General features: G+C 46.4%; 1 protein-coding gene across 2 annotated transcripts; it reads left to right on the plus strand.

Annotated features, from left to right (window-relative positions):
* Window positions 1–46: 46 nt before the first annotated feature.
* On the plus strand, window positions 47–12,089 carry CLEC4F (C-type lectin domain family 4 member F). 2 transcript variants are annotated; one of them, XM_002691231.6, is made up of 7 exons: window positions 50–206; window positions 1,023–1,139; window positions 1,443–1,538; window positions 3,312–4,430; window positions 9,510–9,661; window positions 10,953–11,071; window positions 11,680–12,089. In XM_002691231.6, the coding sequence occupies exons 1-7, from the start codon at window positions 131–133 to the stop codon at window positions 11,822–11,824; spliced, it is 1,824 nt and encodes a 607-aa protein (XP_002691277.2). In that variant the 5' UTR covers window positions 50–130; the 3' UTR covers window positions 11,825–12,089. The 2 variants fall into 2 exon arrangements, with proteins under 2 accessions (XP_005212595.1, XP_002691277.2); XM_005212538.5 differs by lacking the exon at window positions 1,443–1,538 and having other exon boundaries at window positions 47–206.
* Window positions 12,090–26,850: the final 14,761 nt, after the last annotated feature.

Genomic DNA, 26,850 nt, shown 5'->3' on the forward strand with positions numbered 1-26,850 from the left:
GGCACTTCTGCAGAGTCAGCAGCGGGGGAAGGCAGAGTTTGTAAGGACTGACTCGGGAGCATATAAACCCGTATTGCAGCTCCACTTCCCCACTGCTGGTTCACAGCGTGGCAGGGAGCTGTTCTGGAGAATGAAGGAAGCAGAGACGAGAGCTGACCAGGTCCACTTCTGCACAGAAAACCAGAATGTCTCCCTGTCCTCCCAAGGTGAGAAAACTGAGGCCCCAGCCTGTGTTCAGCATGGAGGGTCCAGCCTGCTGGGCCCTGGCCCCCCACCATCTTCCTCAGCCCTTGCCTGGCAGGCTCAGCACTGGCTCGGCTTCCAGAATAAACAGGTGGGGCTGAAGGTGGGTCAGGCAAGGGCAGAGTGCCTGTGGCCTGCACTGAGGCTTTGCGTGAAATCTCCCCTGACCCTTTTCCCTGGGGGGTGGCAACCTGGCAAGAGAAGGAGAGTGAACAATGAATTCAGGGGGACCTGGTTTGAAACCCCATCTCTGCACTCTGGGCTGGCCCCATGAGGCCTCAGGGACTCCAGGCTGTGGTCTCTCCGTTCTCTGTATATTCAGCCAGCAGACTCCCAGGAACAGCCCTTCTTAGGACACCGATGTCAGCCTGTGGCAGCAGCAGCCCCGAGGGCTGTGAGTGTCGCTGCGGTCATGATTCACGCAGCAAAGCTGGCCCTGAGCCGCTGAGGTCGGGTTCCTGCTGTGTGCCTCCCTCCCCAACTCCCTCCCTCCTTTCTGCTTTCATTCAAACAGTACCTTTGTTGTCTTCCACTGTGCCAGGTCTGTGCCCTGTGCGCGCCCTCCAGGCTCAGGCTGGTGGTCTTTTCTGAGCCTTCTGTTGCTACCACAGCTTCCACGAGCCCTGGTGCACATTCCCAAGCGCCCATTGCCTTTCTCCAGGGTGAGCGGGACAAGCATTCTCAGTCCCATGGGACAGGCCAGGAGAGTAAGCCTGAGGGGCTGCAACTGTCCAGCCCACACGGCAGTCTCCTCCTGGATCCTGGCTTCTTCCCTGCAGGACTGGACCCCGTGGCAGTGGTTCCTGCAGCCCCCAGGATGCCCCGGCGTTTGCAGGCCACCCTGGCCTCTTTGGGTGTGTTTTTGGTCTCCTGTCTGGTGGTTCTCTTCATTGTGGGTAAGCTCCTAGGTGACCTGAGCCCCACTGACTTTCTCTCCTTCCTGCACACAGGCCCTAAAGAGCCCTAGACACCTCCCTTCTACTCCCAGGGGGGTCACTCCACTTCCAGTCCCAGGCCCAAACCAGGGCTTTCCTGGGACCCAACCAAGGTCGTTGTCCAAAGGGAGGTTCCCAAGAGATGAGGCGGGTGAGGAGAACTCTGAGGGGGTCATGGTGCCATCTCCTCCACCTCCTTCTGGAACCTTGACTGAGGGTGGGGCAGCCTGGGGATTGTGCTGAGGTGGGAATGGGGTGTCTCAGCTCTGCAGCACCCAAGACCTGCACTGGACACATCTGCTTACTTCCAAGAGTTCCTGGGAGACAACCATACTGGGCAGTTTCTCAAGGAACGCGACTGTGAGTAGCTGCAGCGGGGGAGGGGAGGGGGCCGGGGCCTTGGATGCTCAGACCCCAGGACACATTTCTTCCTCCTCAATGTCCTCAGGCCCCTAAATGGTTTCTATTCTCCTCACAGAAAGCCAGTATCTTTCTTTTAAATGGCTTTATTTTTTGAGGTACAATTGACGCATAATAAAGTATACATATTTAAAGCATACAACCTAAGTTTTGCCAAATACAGAGATGCATGAAACATCACAACCAAGATAATGGACATACTCAGCCTTCTGCCCCCAAAGTTCACTCCTGCCCTTGGCCATCCTGCCTCTCTCCTCTTCCCTTTGTTCCCAGGCAACCACTGATCTACTTGCTGGGATACGGATGGCTTGACTTTTTCTAGAGTTTTATACAAAGGGATCTAGAGTATGTCCTCTTTTTTTGACCTTTATCAGTCATGTGATTTACCAACATTTTTTTTAGTCTATGGCTTCTCTCTCCATTCTCTTAACAAGATTTAAGTTTTGGTAAAGTCTGATTTATCCATCTTATCTCGTTTATGGATTGTCCTTTTGGTCTGGTATCTAAGAAATCTGCCTGTACCAAGATCACAAAGACATGCCTTCAAATTTGCTTCTGGAAATTTTATAATTTGGGGGTTTTACATTTAGGTCTATGATTAATTTTGAGTTAATGTTTTGAATAATGAATAATGCAAGATATGGACTGAAGTTCATTTTTTCTTTTTGCAAATGGGTGTACAGTTGTTCCAGCACCATCAGTCGAAAAAGTTATCCTTTCTCCTTTGTATCTTTGTTGGAAACCAATTGTCCGTATTTGTGTACATTCTGTCTTCTGTCCCATTGATTTAAGGCCCTCCTGGTCTTACCTCAGCACAGTGGCTCAGGTCTCACATACCTACCTAGGCAGAGCTTTAGAAGCAGGGCAGGAATCCTCCAGAAAGGGTCTCTGCTTATTCGGGTCCTTCTCCCTGTTTCTGAAAGGAGGCTGGAATGGGCGCCTCACGCTGTGAATGTCTGAACTCACATTCTAGCTCATGGGTGCACAGAGGGTGCAACTGCAGGGGGGTTGGTGGGATGCTGCAGAGTTTCCTTGAATGACGCAGGGACCACAGCCTCTCACTAGGGTCTCCCATGTCCTCAAATGGTTCGCCAGGGACCCTTGCACTACGTGGCCCTGGAGGTGCCATTGCAGTTCAGGGTTCAGTGTCGGAGGACTTCCACATAGCCCTGTACATTGAGAAGAAAATTTCCTCCATGGGTACCTATTTTATTTTGTTTCTGTTTTCTTCCCCCCACGAATTTGTGATCAGAAAAGGCCTATGTTTGTGGCCTACATAGTTTTTAGGAAGTCATAATTGTGAATCAAGAGGTTTCATGCTTGGTGTACAAATATAGCGTAGGAATAAACATGGGTTTGACTCATACCTGTTGTCTTTCCATAATGACCCATTAATATCTAATGGTGAAACTTCAGCTGAATTAAATATCAACAGCTCTCAGTGATTTAATCAGTTATTTTCAAGTTCAATTACGATGGCAGAATAATCCAGTAGGCAAGTATTTCAATCCTTCTGCTTCCTGGTTCACTAAACAGACCTTTATTTTGTTTTTGGCTTTACATTCTCAGGTGGTCCATCCCCAGGGCCTGGGTGGTTATAGGCTGCTTGAGGAGAGCTCAGGGTTGTGCTGCAGACATTTACCTTGGAGATTTTAAGAATGCTTTCCTACATGATGGGCCTGTTTGGCTGCTTTCTCCATTTCCTCCCTCCAGATCCCTACCACTCGGTCAGGGTGGCGGAGTTCCAAGAGGCTGTCCAGTTGTTTAAAGGACATATGGAGAACTCCAGTACCTGGAGCGTGGAGATCCAGCTATTGACGTGCAGAGTGGACAATGTCAGTTCTCAGATCCAGATGCTCGGCGGTGATCTGGAAAGTGCCAGTGCTGACATCCAGATGCTAAAAGGCCTCCTGAAGGACGCCAGTGCCTTGAGTTTCCAGACCCAGCTGTTAAGGAGTTCCTTGGAGGAGACCACTTCTAAGATTCAGAAGCTACAGGGAGATCTAGAAGAGGCAAATGGTTCAAATTCCCAGATCCAGGGTTCCTTTAAAAGCAGTTTAGAAAACACTAGCATCGAGCTCCTTGTGTTAAGCAGAGGCTTAGAAAATGCCAACACGGAGATCCAGGTGTTGAAGGCAGGGTTAGAAACGGCAAACGCTGAGGTCCGATTGGCAAACAGTAGCTTAAAGAATGTTAATGCCCAGATCCATGTTTTAAGAGGTGATCTGGATAGTGTTAGTGATTTAAGGGCCCACCATCAGGTTTTAAGGAGTAGTTTGGAAAGCACCACTGCTGAGATGCAGAGGTTAAAGGGAAGTCTGCAAAATGCAAATGCGTTAAACTCTCAGACCCAGACCTTTGTAAGAGGCAGTTTAGACAACACCAGTGCTCAGATCCAGGTGTTAAGAAGTCATTTGGAAAGGGCTGGAGGTGAGATTCACTTGTTAAAAAGAGATTTGGAAAATGTCACTGCCCAGACCCAAACAGCAAGCAGTCACCTGGAGCAGACAGATGCTGAGATGAGAGTATTAAAAACAGAGCTGGAAAGTGCCATTGCCTTAAGTTCCAAGATTCAGGTGTTAAATGGTCTTTTGAGAAATGCCAGCCAAGAGATACAGACCTTAAAACAAGGAATGAAGGATGCCGCAGCCTTACAGTCCCAGACCCAAATGTTAGAGAGAAGTCTGCAGGAGGCCAGAACTGAGATCCAGACATTAAGAAAGGATTTGGGGAACACCAAAACACTGAGGACAACAATCCAGGAGCAGCAGAGAAGCCTGGAGTCCTTCCGCACAGCCTTGGCTTCACAGGAGCAGCTCCAGAGGAACCACAGTAAGTACAGGGAGGGGGCTGGGGAGGGCAGAGTCTTCTGTCCCTTCGGCCTTTTGCTTATTTCAACATGCATCCCCGGGGAAGGAGTGTGGGTGCTCGAGAGGTGCTAGATCCAACCAAAGATGATGTAATCCCTGCTTACTCTCTGACCAGAGTGACAAAACCTACATCTGGGAAACAAACGCGGTCTGTCCCTATGGTGTATAATAGGGACAGAGTGTGCTAGCAGGGCCAGCCAGCCTTATTTCCAACTTTTGACTAGCCCAGATGCTGTGGTTTTTCTCAAGTTGTTCACCTTCTCTGAGCTTCCCTTTTCTCACCTGCAAAGTGGGGAAAATAATACTTGCTCCCCAGTGAGGATCAAATGACTTAACACACATAAAGCATTTAACAAAGTACAGCATTCCTGTATACATCTGACAAAAATTTCCTGAGGCCCTAGGATGTGTCAGGATCATAAAGATTAAGAAAATGTGATGCCTGCCCTTGGAGAAGGCAATGGCACCCCACTCCAGTACTTTTGCCTGGAAAATCCCATGGACAGAGGAGCCTGGTAGGCTGCAGTCCATGGGGTCACTAGAGTCGGACACGACTGAGTGACTTCACTTTCACTTTTCACTTTCCTCCATTGGAGAAGGAAATGGCAACCCACTCCAGTGTTCTTGCCTGGAGAATCCCAGGGACGGGGAAGCCTGGTGGGCTGCTGTCTATGGGGTCGCACAGAGTTGGACATGACTGAAGCGACTTAGCAGCAGCAGCAGCCCTTGAAGCTTATAGGCGGGTGGAGCAGCCTTGCACAAAAGGCCTGAGAGGTGCAATGTTGGGAGTAGGTCTAGAAACTGGGGGGTGGGGAGGAACAAAAGAAAGGACAAGAAGGTGTCTTCTCAGGGCTGATGTCCTCTGGTGCAGACAAGGATCTTCCAAGGAGGGAGGCAATTTTCTGGAGGATAAAAGATCAAAGATGCTTCAGTGGGAATTTGGCTTTTGAACTGAGGCCTGAGAGATGAGTAGGTGTTTTCCAAGCAGATAAGATAAGGGAACAGCAGGTCACAGGCATGGAGATGTGAACCATGAGGTTTAAGAAACTTCTGGTAGTTCTATCTGACTGGACCATGGCCAAGAGGGCAGTTGAGGAGACACAGGCCGAAAAGACAGTAGGTAAGGGTCAGAGCAGTGGCTTTCAAACATGTAATCACAGCATAAAATTCATTTTACATCATGTTGTTTGTTGTTCAGTTGCTCAGTCATGTCCGACTCTTTACGATCCCATGGACTGCAGCATGCTAGGCTTCCCTGTCCCTAACCATCTCCCAGAGTTTGCTCAGACTCATATCCATTGAGTCAATGATGCCATCCAACCATCTCTAGTTATAATTATGTGTCTCTCTCACACACATACACATTTCAAAAAGCAAAGCTTTTACCACATGAATGCACTCATATTTTATTGTCTAGTCTCCAAACTCCTTCTCCCCGCAATAACTTCAACAAAATCCACCAGTGGGTTGATGACGGCAGTTGAAAAAACACTGTGAGAGAAAGGGAGGCAGCTCTGCAGAGACACCAGCTAGATGCGGAATGGCTCTGAGTTTGGGTTTCATCCTTTTGGAAATGAGTATTTGTCAAAGAATTTCAAGGAGGCTGACTGGATGGGTCTATAGACTGAGACAGGGAATAAAAGGAGAAGACAAGCTGTGAGGTTTGAGCGTGTTGAATCTGAGATACCATGGGGGTATTCACGCGGCCATCACCTGTGGGCTGTCGGGGGGGTAGGAAAGCAGTCCTGCTGCAGAAAGAGATGCGGGAGCCCTGGGTACGCTGGTTCTGGTTGTGGCAGTGGGAATGCAGGAGTTTGCATGAGATGAGATGCTTCGTGAGAAGGAAGCTGAGGGTGGAAACAGGAAGTCAACTTTTAGGTGGCAAGAAGGGAAAGAAGTGTTTTTGAAGGAGACTGGAGAGGGCAGTCTCAGAGGCAGGAGGAGAATTAGGAAGTGTGCAGTTGGGGAAGTCAAGGAAGGAGAGCATCTCATGAACAGCGTGGCTGGTTCTGGCAAATGTCTAAGAGCCCCAGGTAAAGAAGCCAATAAGCACCCACTAACTCCGGGCAGTTCGCAGGTCATTGGAATAAAGTTTCAGTGGAGAGTTGTATGTGGCCTGGAGACCAGACCACAGTCAGTAGCAAGTGAGTGAGAGACGAAGGTGCCCCAGTCCTTCAAGGGCCTTGGCTGAGAACAGAAGATGAGGCTGAGGTGAGGGATATGGGAGGGTAGAAGCAGGGGTTATAAAACCAGCTGTGCCATCCATACTTATACCTCAAAACCTACATAATTAATTGTAGACGTGGCAAATATTGAAAAAGAGAAAGATGAGAATATGATAACTTGTGTTTCTGTAAAAATGTCTCTTGAAAAAATAACCACTGCTAATATTTTGGTGAAATTCCTTGAGAGGGCTGGTCTAGATTAGGCTAGGCTTGATCTGAGGGTGAGACAAAGGCACCAGCAAACAGGGAGAAGATTGAAGGAGAGAGAAAAAGAGAGTGGGGGAGGAGTTGGGGAGACAATGTTGGAACCTGGGAGACAGAGAGAGAGGAGAGAATGAGAAGCAGAGTGGAGTGATTGGCCATGAAGGAGCAGAGGAGCTGTGGGAGCAGATGTTCACCCAGTTTGCAGATGCAGGTACAAGACAATGAGGGAGCAGATACTTAGTGATGTCTTTGTAGAGTAAGAGGTCCCTGGTCCAAGGCGACAGAAGAGGGAGAGATCTGTAAGGGATGGGGCCATTTGGAGCAACTGCTGGAATATGCGGCTGACAAATGAGGGGCTTGGGAGACAGCACTGAGCGCCTGCTCTGCTGTTTTGCTCTGTCCCTGTCTGTCTGTTGGAAGCCTGGAAGTCTTCCCTTCTTGACATGGCTCCCACACCCCCCTGCTGTCCTCCCCACTCCCTCTGCCTTGCTCCTGCTTTGGTAGGGACGAATGTTTCTCCACCTTGGGGACACGCTGGAATCACCCGATGAGTTTTTATAAAACTGAAGCCTGGACCCACCTCCAGAACTCTAACTTTTCTTTGGGAGGGCAGGCGCTTGTTCTGCGATGCAGCCTAGCATCAGAATTTTCTTTTAAAAATTCCCTAGGTGGTTCTAATGGTCAGTCAGGGCTAAGAACCATTAGTTTAATTTTTTTTCTTAAAGGGCCAAACAGTTGATGTTTTGAGCTTCTGGCTAAACAGTCTCTGTTGCAACATCTCTGCTGTTGTAATGATTAAGCATCTGAAGACCATCTGTCAACTGAAGGGCATGGCTGTGTTCCATAGGTATACAAATTCTATAAAGTAACTATCCTTCAATTAAAAAATAAATAAATTTAAAATTAAAAAAAAAAAGACTTCATTTGCAAAAAGAAGCTGCTGGCAGGCTGTAGTCTGCCAATTCTTGGTTTGGACTGCTGTTTCTCAGACTTTGGAGTGTATCAGAATCACCTGGAGAGTTTGTTAAATGCAGATTGTCAAAAAACAATTCTGAATTCAGCTAGGCTGGGGTGAGTCTGAGAACTGGCATTTCTACCAAGCCCCAGGTACTAATGCTGGGCACCTAGGACCACACTTTGAAAAACCCTGGTTTACACACTCACCATCTATCATTCAAACATTTGTAATTGCACTGTAACTGGTGTCTCTCCCATTAAGATTGCCTTCTTCCTGTTCAGCAACCGCACCATCTCGAGGCAAATCTGAGCATGTTACAATCTTTCTTCAAACCCTCCAGGGTTTCCCACTGTTGCCAGGAAAAAAACCCAAACTCCTTCACACAGGACGTATGATTTAGCACTGGTGACCCTGTCCACGTTCATCTCCCATCCTTTGTGCTTTGACTGTGTCTGCGTGTGTGCTCAGCTGCTTCACGTGTGTTCAAGTCTCTGTGACCCTACGGGCTGTAACCCTTCAGGCTCCTCTGTCCATGGGATTCTTCAGGCAAGAATACTGGAGTGGATTGCCATGCCCTCCTCAGGGGATCTTCCCGACCCAGGGACTGAACGTGCATCTCCTACGTCTCCTGCTTTGGCAGACAAGTGCCTTATCACTAGTGCCATCTGGGAAGCCTGTGCGTTGGCCATAAAGTCCTTGAACAGATCAGGCTGCACCGTGCTGTTTCACACCTTTGTGCTTTTGCAGTGACTCTCTCCCCCGCCTGGGATTCTCTCCTTGCCCATCTGGCAAACTCTTCCTCGGTCTTTGAAGACTCAGCTCAAGTGAATCCTCACCTAGGGTCCTTCCTAAGCTCTGTTTCCAGCTCAGCTGAAGGACACCACACCCTCTTTAATGCCTCTAACATGCCATGGTTTCCAATCAATGCATCTTCAATACCGGTTTTGTGTCTGTCTCATTTGCTGGACAGTAATTCCCTTGAGGGCATGAATCATGTCTAATTGATCTTTGTATAAAGGCTCCTGATTCATAGAAGTTAAGGTATATTGAATAAAAGAATACATGAATGAATGAGTCTGTTTTGGCACCATTTCAAGGAGCTGTGATTAGGAGGCTGTTAACAGAGTGTCAGGACAGAAGGGAATGAAATAGCTGAGGGAATCGGGGCTTGTGCTGATAGGATGAGCCATTAGGGTCTGAAATTGTGAGGTCAGGCAGGCGATGACAAGGTCCCAAGTGTGGTTCTTGGTGTGGACAGCTGAAGTAGATGGAGATGAAGTCAAGGGAATGAGTGAAGATACAGGATGGCTGTGAACGCTCGCAGGGAAATGAAGGGGACCAAGATGCAGGGGATAAGCAGGTGGTAGCAATGAGTTGGGAAAGTGAGTAGTATAGCTAGAAAACAAGAGCCTTGAAAGAAAATGGCCAGGTAGCAGAGCTGTCTGAATACCCCTGGAGTGATGGAGCCAGATGTCCTGAGCTGCTCCTCTGCTCTGTCAGGTCGTGGGCTGGGGGTGCAGCCTCCCAGACTGTGGCCCTGTAGCCAAGGGCATCAAGCGTTGCAGGGGCTTGTGACCCTCAGTGGTTAGTCTCTGGAGGGAGCAGGATCTGCAGCCAGCTCCCTGTTCTCTCTCCTTCCCCACCTTTGCTCCAGATCAACTTTTCCAGCTGTTCCTGCAAGGCTGGAAGTTCTACAGTGGGAGCTTGTATTACTTTTCTTCTGCCAAGAAGACGTGGCAGGAGGCCGAGCAGTTCTGTGTGTCCCATGGAGCCCACCTGGCCTCGGTGACCTCGGAGGAGGAGAAGGTCAGAGCTGTGAGCTTGGGGTGCTGCTTCTGGGAGTGATGTGGGGTCAGGGGCTTTGTGCTTTGGCCTTCCCCTCTTGGAGTTGGCATGGCAGTCCTTCACGTCTCTGTCAGTCAGGGAGCAAATATTTATTGAATTCTGATGAACATCTTGCACCAGAGGTATAAGCACTGACAGCAAACCCAATGTCCTCAGTGAACGAGGGAGACCCCAGAGGGGTCAGCAGAAAGGAAGGGCAGAGGGAGGGGCACCAGGTAGCTGCCCTCAATGTGCTGGGTGCCTCCTTGCCTCCCCATCCCCTCGTCTTCCTCTCAGGCTTCTTCTCTAGTTGTCAATCTTGATTTTAATGTCAGTTCATCTCATGGCTATGGAAGGCCCATGAGCAGACAATCCAGGCTTCTTGGGAAGGCCAGACAAATGTATGAGTTTGAGGCCATAAAGACAGCTGAGCACTGAAGAATTGATGCTTTCAAATTGTGGTGCTGGAGAAGACTCTTGGGAGTCCTTCAGAATGCAAGGAGATCAAACCAGTCAATCCTAAAGGAAATCAACCCTGAACATTCATTGGAAGGACTGTTGTGGAAGCTGAAGTTCCAATACTTTGGCCACCTGATGCAAAGAGCCAACTCATTGGAAAAGACCCTGATGCTGGAAAAGATAGAAGGCAAAGGGGACCTCAGAGGATGAGATGGTTGGATGGCATCACTGACTCAACAGACATGAATCTGAGCAAACTCTGGGAGATAGTGCAGGACAAGGAGGCCTGGTGTGCTGCAGTCCACAGGGTTGCAAAGAGTCAGACACAATTTAGCGACCAAACAAGAACAACAAAGCCAACAGAGCACCAGAGTGGCCCGTACGCCAGATGTTCTTATCCGAATTTACTGAGGTTATTGACAAGTACCCACAGTGCGTTTGGCCAAATTTAACTTACAGACGTACCCATCCCTTGGGGTTTTCCTGAGACTGTTCTTGTCTGTCTGTCAAATGACATGCTATTTTGTAAAACGCATCTTAGAAAACCACGGCCAGGTCTGTCTTTGTCCCAGGAAAGCCACACTCCTCATCAGGTAACCATGGAAGAAGCTGAACTTCCCCAAGGTGACCTGTCTGCTGCCCTAGCTCTGGAAAACCAGGGAACCGGTGGCAGGGGGTGGGGGTGCAGCTCCTGAAGAGTGGGCTTAATGCCGCTGGGACTGGGGAGAGCGCGGCATGGATTCCTCTTCCACGTGGCCTGGTGAGCAAGCTCCTCGCACGAGCTCACTGCCACGACACTGCCTTTTCTCCACAGACATTTCTGATACAGTTCACGAGTTCTGTTTACCACTGGATTGGCCTCACTGACCACGGTACGGAGGGCCACTGGCGCTGGACAGATGGCACAGCATTCGATCGTGCCAGGAGCCGTGCGTGAGTCCTGCCTCTGTCTGGTGCCGTCTCAGGCGCTGTCTGGGACAGGTCTGCCTAGAGAGACTCTGTCCTGCGTGTGTATCCCCGTCCAAGAAGTGTTAGCACTGTGTGTGATCTATGTGTATGATGTGCGTGTGTGATGTGTGTATATGGTGTGTGTATATTTGACTGTGTGGTGATGTGTGTGGTGTGTGTGTGATGTGTGTGTACACCAGCATAGCTGTGATCCTTGTCTGGACCCCTTCACAGGGGCGTCAGGATAAGACAGGCCCTGGGGCTGGCAGGCACCCTGCAACTGGGTCTTGCTGTTTGGATTTTTTTTTTTTTTTTTTTGCCTATCCTATACCCTACCATGTAGGCCTGGGCCCAAGGGGCCTTGCCCCCATCTGAAGGCTCTAAATATGAATTCTGGTGGGGGGGACTTGTAGCTTTAGACACACTTCCCATCCCTCCATTCTCAGTAATGGAGGACAACCTCAGCAAAGCCACCCTCAGGGCACCTGGGGCCACCAGGGGTTTAGGGACCCATGTCACTTCAGTTCCTCATGCCACAGCAGGGGGAAGGGATTCTTCTTTCATCAAGCAGAATGAAGCCCTCTTTTTGCCAGGTTTTGGGCTGAGAATCAGCCAGATAACTGGCAACACGGTATTGGGCAATCGGAAGACTGTGTCCAGATGCAGCAGAAGTGGAATGACATATCCTGCTCCACTCTCTGCCGCTGGATCTGCAAGAAGCCTATGGTCCAGCTGTAGCCCGGGGGCAGGGGGGCTGAGACCCTTCTCCACGACGCCTTGGAAGCCACTCAATCAACTGGTTCGCTGGGGCCTTCCATTCAGCTTTTGCTTTTCCTGACCTGTCCTTTTGAAATAAATCTTTCGAACATGTTCACATCACGTGACCCAGCATGACCAGCAGTTTCTCAAGGAAGAAAAAGAGACTTGTTTCTGTATGTCCCCTCGGCAACCAGCGCAGGCCTGTCAGATGGCAGCTCCTCAATAAATACTCTGATGAACCAAAGTTTGGACTTGTCTCTGCGACAGCCACCAGGCTCACTTCTCCCTGCTTTGGTTCTCCTTCCCTCAGGGTCCCTTCTGTTCTGAGATAAGGACGTCTTTAAGGGCTTTATAGCTAGGCCCTTTCAGTTGATGTGTTGCAAAAAGCAGAGGTTTACCACAAACTACGATGACTGGGCAGCAGCATATGCTCCCAGAAGTCACAGCCGCCCAGGTGTTCCTGGCACTTTCTTTGCTGGAGACGGGGCTGGAGCTGGAATTTTCCAAGCCCTTTAAAGTCACTCCCCAAACTCATTTCTCCCGGGTGGCTGACTTTACTTGTGTTCAGACTGTTAATTCTCAGGGATGTTTCTCTGACTTTTCTTGCCCTCATTCACCCTTCCAGGGACTCAGCTTTCTGCCAGCTCAACTTAGAATGAGAATTTCTAGAGCAAATATTTTGCCTCAAATACTGGGGTCCTATCCTTGACATGGCCAGGGAATCTGAGACACATTTCTAGAGTTCTTTCTCTGCATTACTCTGCATTACTTTATACTCTGGCCTTTTTGGGTGTCTTCATGGTCTCCCGTCTTGTGGCTCTCTTCTTTGTGGGTAAGCTCCTGGGCGACCTGAGCCCCACTGACTTTCTCTCCTTCCTGCACACAGGCCCCAAAGAGCCCCAGACACACTCCTTCTATTCCCAGGGGGGTCACTCCACCTCCAGTCCCAGGCCCAAACCAGGGCTTTCCTGGAGCCTGCCAGGACACTTCATAGAGTTCTTTCTCTGCATTACTTTATGCTCTGCTCCCAAATGCTAGAATGTCAGTTCAGTCTCCCCAAACTTACATCTTTCTTCCTCAGACTAGTGCGACTGCCACACCCTGTGTGGACCCTCCGCCTCTGCCCAGGGGTCTGGAAATATCCTCCAGGAAGAAACCCAGGAGGGTCGTGGGCTCAGTCAATCAGATGCCAGTTTCGCTCTGCCTGTTATCCAATGTCTGAAAACAATAGTGTTCATGCGTTTTGTCCAGTTTTCTGGTTGCTTACAGCAGAATGGCTAGTCCAGTAACTACATCATGCCCAGAACTGGAAATCTGTTCTATCTTTTATGATATCTTTGGTTGAACTGGACTTTAACCTATTTGTGTTCACTTTTTTCCTTTTGGCTTTTCCTTTGGCCTTTTTCTTTTGTGGCTCCCAATTTTTTTTTTTTTAATTAATCTTGGACCCTCCTCCTCTATCGAGGGATTGAAATAACATTTTGCTACATTTCTTTGGTACTTTCATAATTTTATTTTTACATTTATATTACTGAGCCACCTGGAATTTATTTTTGAGAATATCATGAGGTTGGCATCTACTTTACCTTGAATATCATTAAATCATAGCCCCTCTTTTTCACTTGTTTGAAAAGTCAACTTTTTACAACAGAAATTTAATGCAACATTGCAAATCAACTATATGTCAGTAAAATTTTTTAAAAAACCCTAACTTTCTCAAATACTAAATTTCACTTTTTTTAAATTGATGAAATCCATCAATCACCAAGAACCTCCCACAAACAGATCTAAAAATTTTTGAAAAAAGTTAAAGGGGGCACTTGCCCTACTGGATAACAAAATGTATTACAAAACTACAATAATTAAAGCAATGCAGCTCTCATTAAGGAAAAAGAGAGCTCATGGGAATGCAATCAAGAAACTTGTAATTACTCATCAACAGATGATTGACATAAGAAGATGTGGTATATACATATATAAATGGGCTATTACTCAGCCATAAAAAAAGGATGAAATATTGCCATCTGCAGCAACATGGATGGACGTAAAGAATATTATACTTAGTGAAGTAAGTCAAAGACAAATGTCACATGATATCAGTTATATGTGGAATCTAAAAAAAATTATACAAATGAAGTTATTTACAACGCAGAAACAGACTCACAGACATAGAAAACAAACTTACGGTTACCAAAGGGGAAAGGTATGGGGAAGAGATAGATTAGGAATTTGGGATTAACGAGTGTTTCTACTGTATATAATATATAGTGGTATATATATTTATCTACTGTATATAATATATAGTGGTATATATATTTATCTACTGTATATAATATATAGTAGTATATATATTTATCTACTCTATATAATATATAGTAGTATATATATTTATCTACTCTCTCTCTCTCTCTATATATATATATATTGGGGCTTCCCAGGTGGTGCGATACTTTGGCCACCTGATGTGAAAGAGCCGAGTCATTAGAAAAGACCCTGATGCTGGGAAAGATTGAAGGCAGGAGGAGAAGGGGATGACAGAGGATAAGATGGTTGGATGGCATCACTGACTCAATGAACATGAGTTTGAGCAAGCTCTGGGAGATGGTGAAGGACAGGGAAGCCTGGCGTGCTGCAGCCCATGGGGTCGCGAAGAGTCAGACACGACTGAGTGACTGAACAACAGCAGGTGGTACAGTGGTAAAGAATCTGCCTGCCAAGCAGGAGACTCAAGAAACACGTGTTTGATCCTTGGGTCAGGAAGATCCCTTGGAATAGGAAATGGCAACCCACTCCAGTATTCTTGCCTGGAAAATTCCATGGACGGAGGAGCCTGGTGGGCTACAGCCCACGAGGTCACAAAGAGTTGGACATGATTGACTGACTGAGCACACACGCATATATAAAATAGACAAGCAACAAGGATTTACTGTATAATAGAGGGAACTCTACTCAATGTTCTGTAATAACCTATATAAGAAAAGAGTCTGAAAAAGAATACACACACACACACACATAACTGAATCACTTTGCTGTACACCTGAAACCAACATGACATTATAAATCAACTAACCTTCAATATGGAAGGAAAGTTATGACCAACCTAGATAGCATAATAAAAAGCAGAGACATTACTTTGCCAACAAAGGTCTGACTAGTCAAGGCTATGGTTTTTCCAGTGGTCATGTATGGATGTGAGAGTTGGACTGTGAAGAAAGCTGAGTGCTGAAGAATTGATGCTTTTGAACTGTGGTGTTGGAGAAGACTCTTGAGAGTCCCTTGGACTGCAAGGAGATCCAACCAGCCCATCCTAAAGGAGATCAGTCCTGGGTGTTCATTGGAAGGACTGATGCTAAAGCTGAAACTCCAATACTTGGGCCACCTCATGAGAAGAGTTGACTCATTGGAAAAGACCCTGATGATGGGAGGGATTGGGGGCAGAAGGAGAAGGGGATGACAGAGGATGAGATGGCTGGATGGCATCAATGTCTTGATGAACATGAGTTTGGGTAAACTCTGGAAGTTGGTGATGGACAGGGAGGCCTGGCATGCCGCAATTCATGGGGTCACAAAGAGTCAGACACAACTGAGTGGCTGAACTGAACTGAACTGAACCTTCAATATAAATAAACATTAAATGAAAAAGAGAAAAGTTTAACTGGTTCTCCAATTTTTCAGTCTGCTCTGCACCCCTGCATTTAGAGGTACTCAGTACCTTCAGATTGTGAAGTTACCAGGGTTGTCCTGATATTTATTCACTTCCCCCACTTCTGCCAGTTACAGTTCCATTTTCTCAGTAGCTCAGATGGTAAAGAAGCTGCCTGCAATATGGGAGACCTGCAATATGAGGTTGGAATCTACTTTGTCTCTACTACTACTACTACTAAGTTGCTTCAGTCGTGTCCGACTCTGTGTGACCCCATAGATGGAAGCCCACCAAGCTCCCCGGTCCCTGGGATTCCCCAGGCAAGAATACTGGAGTGGGCTGCCATTTCCTTCTCCATGCATGAAAGTGAAAAGTGAAAGTGAAGTCACTCAGTCGTGTCCGACCCTCAGCGACCCCATGGACTTCAGCCTTCCAGGCTCCTTCATCCATGGGATTTTCCAGGCATGAGTACTGGAGTGGGGTGCCATTGGATATCTTTAAATCATAGCCCCTCTTTTTCACTTGTTTGAAAAATCAGCTTTTTACAACAAATTGAATACATCATTGTAAATCAACTATATGTCAATAAAATAAAATAAAACCCAACTTTCTCAAATACTAAATTCACTTTTTTTAAATTGATGAAATCCACCAATCACCAAGTCCCTCCCACAAGCAACAAGGATCAAAGATCCCCTGGAGAAGGGAATGGCTACCCTCTCCAGTTTTCTTGCCAGGGGAATCCCATGGACACAGGAGCCTGGTGGGCTACATACAGTCCATGGGGTCATGAAGAGAGACACGACTGAGTGATTAATACACACACACACACACACACATACACATACACACACAAGTCATTTACCACTCATCCATCTATTACCAGCTTCCAAGTTTTGTTGAAATTTCTTGCCTGCTGTTGATTTTTCTTTCATTCTCCCTATCACTATGGGTTTTTCTTATTTTTATTTCTTTACTGTCATTATAGCAGATTTTCAGAGCAAATAGACATGAATGTGCGCATTGAATCTACCACTTTCAACTGGAAACTCATATTCTCTAATAAGATACTATGGTATTAAGGAAAGCTATTAGCTTTGCATGTTTATCATATATAAAATGTGTTACTGAATACACAGATAAGAACTCTGGTTCTTATTTTTTTCCCCTAGTAAGTTGCATTGGGTTTTATGGATAAACAACGTTACTTGCAAGTAATGATAATTGTAACTGTACTTTTCTGGAATTTATACCATATTTCTTTTCCTTTTTTATTGTACTGGTAAGACCTCCAGAATAATGCTATACAGTAGGAGTGATAGCTGGCATGCTTGCCTTGTTCCTGACGTTAATAGGACTATTTCCAGTTTCACAGTAAGTTGCTTGTCATTGATTTCTGGTAATTACCTTTCATAAAGTGAAGGAAATTTCCTTTAATTCCAAATAACCAGAGATAATCTAAATTAAGAATGGATACAGGCTTTTGTCAAATGGGTTTTCAGAATACACCAAAATATTAATAAAAATCTTATCCTTTTACTGTTAGCATAATAAATTACATTAATAATTTCCTAATTGTCAGTTATTTTTGCAGATTTTGAATAGAAACCGATTTGGTTATGGTATTATTTTATTATATTGCTAGATTTGATTTCCTGTTAATTGATTCCTAGGAATTTTATAGTAATGGCAATATATATATATGTGTATGTGTGTATATATATATATATAGACAGAGAGATGGGCTTATTGTTTTCTTTGCATGTATTTCTATTATTTGTTTTAGGGTTTTCCTAGCTTACACAAAGTAAAGTAGAAGCCAGTATTAAATATGTCCCCCTTTCTTGGAATTTACTGAGATTTTCTTTGTGACCTAGTGTATGCTCACACTATAAATGTTCCATAGGCACATTTATTAGCTTAGGCTTGCAATTTTTATTATTCAGATATTCTATGTCCTCTTTTATGTTTTGTCTACTCAACCTATCACTTTTTCTAAGAGGATTTTAAATCTCTTACGTTTAACATTTCTCTATGATTACTATTTTTTATTAGATTTCTAATAACTTTTGATTTATGTATTTCAATGTTACTTTATTTTTTTTTTTATTTTTATTTTTCAAAATAAGATGACATATTTATTTATTTTTCTTTTTTTTTGTGTGTGTGTGTGTCTATAATTTTATTTTATTTTTAAACTTTACATAATTGTATTAGTTTTGCCAAATATCAAAATGAATGTTACTTTAATGTCTAAAGATTCATAACCATTAAATCTACTTGAAGAATTTTACTTTTTATTAATATTCATTCAATCAAGGATTATTTATTGTGCTTATGTTATTCATAGTGCTTCTACCAAGCACATGTTTAGGTTTTGGGGATTCAACAGGGAACCAAACGGATAAAAATTCTGGTCCTTTTAGAGCCGTCATTCTAGTAGGGAAGGGAGCCGTGGTGGTTAGGACATCTGCTCCCTTCTCAGAGCCAGAGGAAGGAGTCCTGTGATGCCTGAAACCTGGATTTGGGGACCTTCTGGGGCAGCAAGCAGGTGAGCATCCAGACCACCCATGGTCTGTTGTCTAGAGCTAACAGGACAGGAACAGGCAAGCGTGAAGGACTCTCTCCGGCTCCCTCTCCAGGGTCAATTCTCAGGTCCAGGCTAGCCCTTTCTCTCCTCTAGAGGAGGTTCTGAAGGCTGGAATTTCCCCAAGAAAGAAAAAGGCAGAGGAATTAAGTTCTCTCTAGACGGAACGGAGCCATCTGGGGAGGCAGAGTGAATCTGCAGATGACCTGGGGGAAGTGGTCAGCTTGTCACCCCGGGGTGCCTGTCCCACTCTGCCTCCACTGTGGGAACCCTGTGCAGCTGCCATTCGGATTGCATAGATGGCAACAGCGGGCTGTGACCGACAATTGCCGCCACCTGGGGTGTGCCCACAGCCTTGTTCCCAGAGCCACGGTTTCCAGTCCTTCTCTGCATGAGGGCCCAACCCGAGGAGGCTGGGGTCTACATATTGTCATTTAGGGGAGAGCCAGACTCTGGCATGGGAGGAGAAGGCCTAGACTTCTCGGTTGTGACGAAATGAACCTTGAGGCCTGGTTTTCTAGAATAATTTCTCAGTCAAGAGAGAGAATGCATCCTGAAGGAAGATGCATTACAGTTCCAACTCATTACAGTTGGAAACTCCAAGTGTCCTCTACCAGCTGACATCTCAGCCCTCCATGCTCCAAAATTCTTATAACACTTGCCCCACACGCCCAGATTCGGGCCTGGGCCTTGCTCCGACACCCCTGTATGCCTACACCATGCCTCCTGGGGAGAAACTTGCCCTTTCTACCGCTTTCACTTATAATGATGAGGTATAAATGGCTCCACCTGGATCTGCTACTATTAATAGCAACCTCTGCCACTCCCAGTCAAACAACCCCAGGCGCTGTCAATGAAAGCCCCAGGCTTCACGAGAGTCACAGAAGAGTGAGGAACTCTGGGCTGCTTTTCAGGGTGGTGGTGGTGGTGGTGATTTAGGACAGAACAAGGGGCTGCCACCTGGGCCTAATTAGACTTCCTCTTGCAGGATAAGCCCCACACAGCAGAGTATTCCCAGCACAATTGTGCCTCTCAGCTCCCCTTACTGCTGCTGCTGCTAAGTCGCTTCAGTCGTGTCCAACTCTGTGTGACCCCATAGATGGAAGCCCACCAGGCTCCCCTGTCCCTGGGACTCTCCAGGCAAGAACACTGGAGTGGGTTGCCATCTCCTTCTCCAATGCATGAAAGTGAAAAGTGAAAGTGAAGTCGCTCAGTCATGTCCGACTCTTAGCGACCCCATGGACTGTAGCCTTCCAGGCTCCTCCATCCATGGGATTTTCCAGGCAAGAGTACTGGAGTGGGGTGCCATTGCCTTCTCCGCAGCTGCCCTTACACTCCCTCAAAGCAGCCTGCACCCCACTTCCTCTTGCGCTTCCCAGAGCCCAACTTGTGTTGCAATCTTACCCTTCTTAGAGCTGACAAGCACTTCCCACTCCCAGCTGTACAGATGTCAGACCAGCAATCTACGCCCTTGTCGAGGTGGCCCCACACAGCTTCTCATGGCATCTCCGCTGCAGGGTCTCTGGACCTCAGGACCCTTCAGCCAGCTCTGCTCTCAGTTTCTGCACTACTCGGACATTGTTCTCCCTCTGCCACTGAGGATTTGTCTGTATAACAGCCGAGTTTCCAGAAGTTCATTCACTCAGGTTCGTGAATCATCACTGCTGTTCTTGTAATCACTTCCAATGGGGGTGGGGGTCACCTGAGGCAGGAGAGGTTTGTGGTTACAGATCCAGACTCTGGGGCTTCCCAGGTGGCGCTAGTGGTAAAGAACCCGCCTAACAATGCAGGAGACATAAAAGATGCAGGTTCAATCCCTGGTTCAGGAAGATTCCCTGGAAGAGGACATGGCAATCCACTCTAGTATTCTTGCCTGGTGAAGCCCATGTACAGAGGAGCCTGGCAAGCTACAGTCCATTGGGTCGCAAAGAGCTGGACACAACTGAAGCGACTTAGCATGCATGCAGCTTTGCCTCTTTCTAGCTGGAAAAGCTGGTTACCTGATTTTGTGTCTCAATTTCTTCTCCAGTGAATAGAGTCCCTCCCTCTTAAGGCTTTTGTGTGAATTTAGAAAGTTACTGCATATGAGGAACTTAGAATAGTGCATGGGACCTGGATCCCACTGTATAAGCCTTAGCTGTAATTTTTATACCCATGGCCTGATGGAATCCTCACTACAACTCTGAGGAAGCTTCTATTAAAATCTCTGCTTTATAGGTGGTGAGGTGAAGCCTAGAGTTTTGATGACTTGCTCAAAAATCCTAGGAACCCCTGTGCTGCAGAAGCTCTTCTCCTCTGACCGTAACAAACCCTCAGGCCCTGCTTAAGTCTCAGCTCTTCCATGTGGCCCCACAGGCCCTCGGCTTCCATCTACCCCATTAGCGACACTGCCAGGCATCTTTCTGCATCAAGTCAGAGCTCCAGGCTCCTGGCTGTGGCCGAAGCAGGGAAGCACAAATGAGAAAGGCATGAACTGAGAGTCCCAGTGGGGAAATGACCGTGAAGCAGCTTCCTGGGGATAGAGCCTGTTGGGCCTGTTCCTCTTCTCTGCTGTTGGTAGAAAAGCACTTCTGACCCACTGTTACCTCTGCTGAGGATGTGGCCAAGATATTAACCTCAGCTCATGCCCAGGGAGTGAAGGTGAGCTGTGGGGCACAGGGAGCAGGACTTCAAGAGAGGAGCAAGATCTGGGTGCTGGTGGACCAGGTTAATTGGAGGCACTGGGCTGGACCAGAGAACTTGGGATGGAGGTAGCCAAGACCTTGAGGAAAAAAGACTGCCATGTAGACAGCAAACCTAAGTTGTAGGCTCATACCTGCCACTGACCAGCTAGTATGACCTTAGCTAGTTACTCAGCTTCTCTGGCATTAATTTTCCCATTTATAAGTTCAGTTCAGTTCAGCCACTCAGCTGTGTCCAACTCTGCGACCCCATGGACTGCAGCACGCCAGGCCTCCCTGTCCATCACCAACTCCCGGAGTTTACTCAAACTCATGTCCACTGAGTCGGTGATGCCATCCAACCATCTCATCCACTGTTTTGCCTTCTCCTCCCGCCTTCAATCTTTCCCAGCATCAGGGTCTTTTCAAATGAGTCAGTTCTTTGCATCAGATGGCCAAAATATTGGAGTTTCAGCTTCAGCATCAGTCCTTCCAATGAATATTCAGGACTGATTTCCTTTAGGATGGGCTGGTTGGACCTCCTTGCAGTCCAAGGGACTCTCAAGAGTCTTCTCCAACACCACAGTTCAAAAGCATCAATTCTTTGGTGCTCAGCTTTCTTTATAGTCCAACTCTCACATCCATACATGACCACTGGAAAAACCATAGCTTTGACTAGACAGACCTTTGTTGGCAAAGTAATGTCTCTGCTTTTTAATACGCTATCTAGGTTGGTCATAACCTTTCTTCCAAGGAGCAAGCGTCTTTTAATTTCATGGCTGCAGTCACCATCTGCAGTGATTTTGGAGCCCCCCAAAATAAAGTCTGTCACTGTTTCCATTGCTTCTCCATCTATTTGCCATGAAGTGATGGCACCAGATGCCATGATCTTTGTTTCCTGAATATTGAGCTTTAAGCCAACTTTTTCACTCTCTTCTTTCACTTAAATCAAGAGGCTCTTTAGTTCCTCTTCGCTTTCTGCCATAAGGGTGGTGTCATCTGCATATCCGAGGTTACTGATGTTTCTCCTGGCAATCTTGATTCCAGCTTGTGCTTCTTCCAGCCCAGCGTTTCTCATGATGTACTCTGCATATAAGTTAAATAAGCAGGGTGACAATATACAGCCTCGACATACTCCTTTCCTGATTTGGAACAACTCTGTTGTTCCATGTCCAGTTCTAACTGTTGCTTCTTGACCTACATACAGATTTCTCAGGAGGCAGGTCAGGTGGTCTGGTATTCCCATCTCTTTCAGAATTTTCCACAGTTTGTTTGATCCACACAGTCAAAGGCATTGGCATAGTTCATAAAGCAGAAGTATATGTTTTTCTGGAACTCTCTTGCTTTTTCCATGATCCAGTGAATGTTGACAATTTGATCTCTGGTTCCTCTTCCTTTTTTAAATCCAGTTTGAACATCTGGAAGTTCATGGTTCACGTATGGTTGAAGCCTGGCTCAGAGAATTTGGAGCATTACTTTACTAGTGTGTGAGATGATTGCAATTGTGTGGTAGTTTGAGCATTCTTTGGCATTGCCTTTCTTTGGGACTGAAATGAAAACTAACCTTTTCCAGTTCTGTGGCCACTGCTGAGTTTTCCAAATTTGCTGGCATATTGAGTGCAGCACTTTCACAGCATCATCTTTTAGGATTTGAAATAGCTCAACTGGAATTCTATCACCTCCACTAGCTTTGTTCATAGTGATGCTTCCTAAGGCCCACTTGACTTCACATTCCAGGATGTCTGGCTCTAGGTGAGTGATCCCACCATCATGATTATCTGGGTCATGAAGATCTTTTTTGTATAGTTCTTCTGTGTATTCTTGCCACCTCTTCTTAATATCTTCTGCTTCTGTTAGGTCCATATCATTTCTGTCTTTTATTGTGCCCATTTTTGCATGAAATGTTCCCTTGTTATCTCTAATTTTCTTGAAGAGATCTCTAGTCTTTCCTATTCTATTGTTTTCCTCTATTTCTTTACATTGATCACCGAGGAAGGCTTTCTTATCTCTCCTTGCTGTTCTTTGGAACTCTGCATTCAAATGGGTATATCTTTCCTTTTCTCCTTTGCCTTTCACTTCTCTTCCTTTCACAGCTATTTATAAGGCCTCTTCAGACAACCATTTTGCCTTTTTGCATTTCTTTTTCTTGGGGATGGTCTTGATCACTTCCTCCTGTACAACGTCATGAACCTCCGTGACAATAGAACTCTAATAAAGTTCTAATAGACATAGAACTCTGTCTATCAGATCTAATCCCTTGAATCTATTTATCACTTCCACTGTATAATTGTAAGGGATTTGGTTTAGGTCATACCTTAATGGTCTAGTGGTTTTCCCTACTATCTTCAATTGAATTCCGAACATGGGAGTAAAGTTTAATTCCCAGAAATATGGTGAGATAAAATAATACATACTATGTAATGAATAATATGTAATAATATTAATACACATTTATGTGAAAGTGAATAATTCTATGAAATTGCCAAATTGATTTGGATAGCAATTCTAGGAAAAGTGAAAGTCGCTCAGTCATGTCCCACTCTTTGTGATCCCATGGACTGTAGCCTGTCAGGCTCCTCTGTCCATGGGGCTTCTCCAGGTATAGAATCTTGAGTGGGTTGCCATGCCCTCCTCTGGAGGATCTTCCCAACCCAGGGATTGAACCCAGGTCTCCCACTTTGCAGGTGGATTCTTTATCCTCTGAGCCACCAGGGAAGCCCAAGAATGCTGGAGTGGGTGGTCTATCCCTTCTCCAGGGGATCTGAGTGACTCAGGAATCAAACCGGGGTCTCTTGCATTGCAGGTGGATTCTTAACCTGCTGAGCAACATGACTGTATATAGTCTTTGATCCCTTTTAAAATATCATCCTTTGCTTTCCCTTACTAAAGCTGTTGCTCACTGCTATCTCATGTCTTGGCTGAGCTAAGGAGATTAACAGGAACTGTGTTGGAGCTGTGATCTAATTGGTGTGCTGGGGGCTTTGAGGGTAATAGACCGGAGAAGGCAATGGCACCCCATTCCAGTACTCTTGCCTGGAAAATCCCATGGATGGAGGAGCCTGGTAGGCTGCAGTCTGTGGGGTCGCTAAGAGTCGGACACGACTGAGCGACTTCACTTTCACTTTTCACTTTCCTGCATTGGAGAAGGAAATGGCAATCCACTCCAGTGTTCTTGCCTGGAGAATCCCAGGGATGGTGGAACCTGATGGGCTGCCGTCTCTGGGGTCACACAGAGTCGGACACGACTGAAATGACTTAGCAGCAGCAGCAGCAGGGTAATAGACAAAGACTGATGAGGTGACCCTGCTGGGGCAATTTCTCTGTGTCTGGGGTGGAAGGTAATGTGGCCTTCCTTGCTCCCTCCCCCAGGTGCCTTTCTGCTTTGCAGAGTCAGGGAGACCCCAAGTTCCATTTCCCAGAACGTCTTGTACTCATAGTTCTGGTCCCCAGTTACTACGATTAGCTAGAAACAGGTGTGTGAGACTGGCAGCAGGGAATTGAGGCAGAGTGCCTGTCCTTCCATCTGTGTCCATGGACAAGCCAGGGGAAGGGGACTTGGGGTTTCTTGGCAACAGTGTCCTGGGCCCCTCCCCTGCCTTTGGAGGGTTGAGTGGCAGCTGCAGGGGCGGGGGCTTCCCACTGCCTGCCTGTGGCTTTGGTGGTCTGTCCTTGAACTCAGAGTTCCTCCTGCTTCTCCAGGATTGTGTAAGCACCTAAGTCCCTGAATTAAGCCCCTTGGCATCTACGTGGAATACCCCGAAGAGATTCTGCCATTAGAAGAGTTTTCTGAACCTTGACTGGGTGCATGGCCTGAGGACTTTGCTACTGTGAGGTTGACCCCTGCTGGGCAGCAGTGATGGCAGAAGCCTCAAACGGGACAGCTTCATTTTGGGAAATGACACTAAAAGGCGAGAATGGAGGAGCAATGATTTGGAAGGAACCTAAGTCCTTGAGTGATCATGAGGAGCAGAGATGCCCTGCTTACCTCCACCTTTCACAGAGGCAAGAGAAAGAAACTTTCTTGTTCATTTGGCTGTTACATGATTGGGTGACGGAAAGGTGTCAGCCTCTCAGCTCAAACTAGTTTGTGATTGCTCTTCTTCAGAACAGATGACTCAGCTGAGGAATCAAACAGCCAAGGGGCAGAAAATTACAGTTGGTGTTGGTGGAGGGAAGCAGGTCTGAAGGAATGAAGTCTGGGTTTCTTACCCTGGGTTCCTGGTCATACCAGCTTGCCTGCCTAAGGGTTTGGCAATAAAATAGAAAAATATCAGTAATATCCTTTTTGATGTTAAGAAAAGATACATAGGTAAACCAACTCCATTTTAAGCTTCATCCCCACACACCTGGCTCTTGCTGCCTTCTCCCTGTCTCCCAGCAGACAATACCAAATGAACCTAGAACACACAAAATTATTTTCCTTCTTCAAAGAATATATTTTAAAAATTACAAAGGTAATTTCATGCTAGTATGGAAACACAAGCAATATAGAAGATGGGATGCACAGATTGAACTCTCGGTTCCCAGGCCCACTGCTCAGGGGAACTGCGGTTAAGCGTTTCGTGTGTCCACTTCTTTCCCTCCTTGCCCTGCCCTTGCAGGCAGTTGCCATGGAGACGGGGCTGAGGAGGTGGTTGATGTGACTAGGAAATTAGTTATATGTGGGAATTGAGCAAATAAGTAACCAGAGTCAAGTTTCTCACTGGTGGAGAAGGGAATTACAAATATGAAAAGGGGAAAACTAGAGAGAAACCTCTTGGATTGGAATTAGAGGTATTATTGTGAACTCATACTTTCAAAAGCTATCTACCCATCTGCATACAGAGATAGACACAGATAGCTGTATGTTTGTGTATGCTTGTGTTTGCTTGTGTGCATGCTTACATCTATACCTTGTCTCCAGAAAGAGCCTAGAAGCAATTACATCCCCAAAGCAATGAACATCCAAACTTGATTTCTAAACCCCATTTTCCACTAAAAGGAGAATTGACCAATTTCTGGTCAGGGCATGGAAAATTTGAGATGAGTCTGGAATGTGTTGTCTTTTTGGCACAAGTAAGCAAGTGCTGAAGCAGAGACATTACTTTGCCAACAAAGGTTCGTCTAGTCAAGGCTATGGTTTTTCCTGTGGTCATGTATGGATGTGAGAGTTGGACTGTGAAGAAGGCTGAGTGCCGAAGAATTGATGCTTTTGAACTGTGGTGTTGGAGAAGACTCTTGAGAGTCCCTTGGACTGCAAGGAGATCCAACCAGTCCATTCTGAAGGAGATCAGCCCTGGGATTTCTTTGGAAGGAATGATGCTAAAGCTGAAACTCCAGTACTTTGGCCACCTCATGAGAAGAGTTGACTCATTGGAAAAGACTCTGATGCTGGGAGGGATTGGGGGCAGGAGGAGAAGGGGACGACAGAGGATGAGATGGCTGGATGGCATCACTGACTCGATGGACGTGAGTCTGGGTGAACTCCGGGAGTTGGTGATGGATAGGGAGGCCTGGCGTGCTGCGATTCATGGGGTTGCAAAGAGTTGGACACAACTGAGCGACTGAACTGAACTGAACTGAAGCAAGTGCTGAAAGAATGGTGGAGTCATGCTAAAAGGACAGAGGAGCCAGCTTGAAGGGGCTCCCACAGGCCAAATCTGGGACAATATGAACATTCAAATAAATAATAATATGAATGAATTACATCTTACTGAATAAAATAGAAATTTATGAGCTCCTGCTGACATAACAAAATGAATTAGAAACTGGGGAGAAGGGAAAGCTCTTCTCGACAGGATGGTAATCATTTGGCAATTATCAGGGTGGTGGTTAATTCAGGCAGGAGTCAGTATTGAATGCTAAGGGTATCTCCTCACAAAATATTTATCAACTAAAAGGAAAAAATGTCAATTAATGTGAAGAAGCCTGGCAGACACCACCTTGACTGGGTGACCAAAGTTAACGTCACCAGTGTCAGGACAGGTCAACACCGCACGTCCCCTGATATGAAGCGCTGAGGAAAGTCCAGCGTCTTCTCTGTGGAATCCCTGCCATAATAGGTCAGGACCTGGGCCTGGACATGAGGAAACATTGGACAGACCCCAGTTGAGGGACATCCTACAGACTGAAAGTC

This window comes from Bos taurus, chromosome 11, assembly GCF_002263795.3.
Source record: "Bos taurus isolate L1 Dominette 01449 registration number 42190680 breed Hereford chromosome 11, ARS-UCD2.0, whole genome shotgun sequence".
NCBI lineage: Eukaryota > Metazoa > Chordata > Mammalia > Artiodactyla > Bovidae > Bos > Bos taurus.

What these genes read in the sequence shown, in the direction of transcription:
- CLEC4F (XM_002691231.6), top strand. Translation starts at nt 131, where the DNA reads ATGAAGGAAGCAGAGACGAGAGCTGACCAGGTCCACTTCTGCACAGAA. An exon ending in GTTTCTCAAGGAACGCGACT is followed by an intron (nt 1,539 to 3,311) that starts GTGAGTAGCTGC and finishes TCCTCCCTCCAG; the next exon opens with ATCCCTACCACTCGGTCAGG. An exon ending in TGACCTCGGAGGAGGAGAAG is followed by an intron (nt 9,662 to 10,952) that starts GTCAGAGCTGTG and finishes TTTTCTCCACAG; the next exon opens with ACATTTCTGATACAGTTCAC.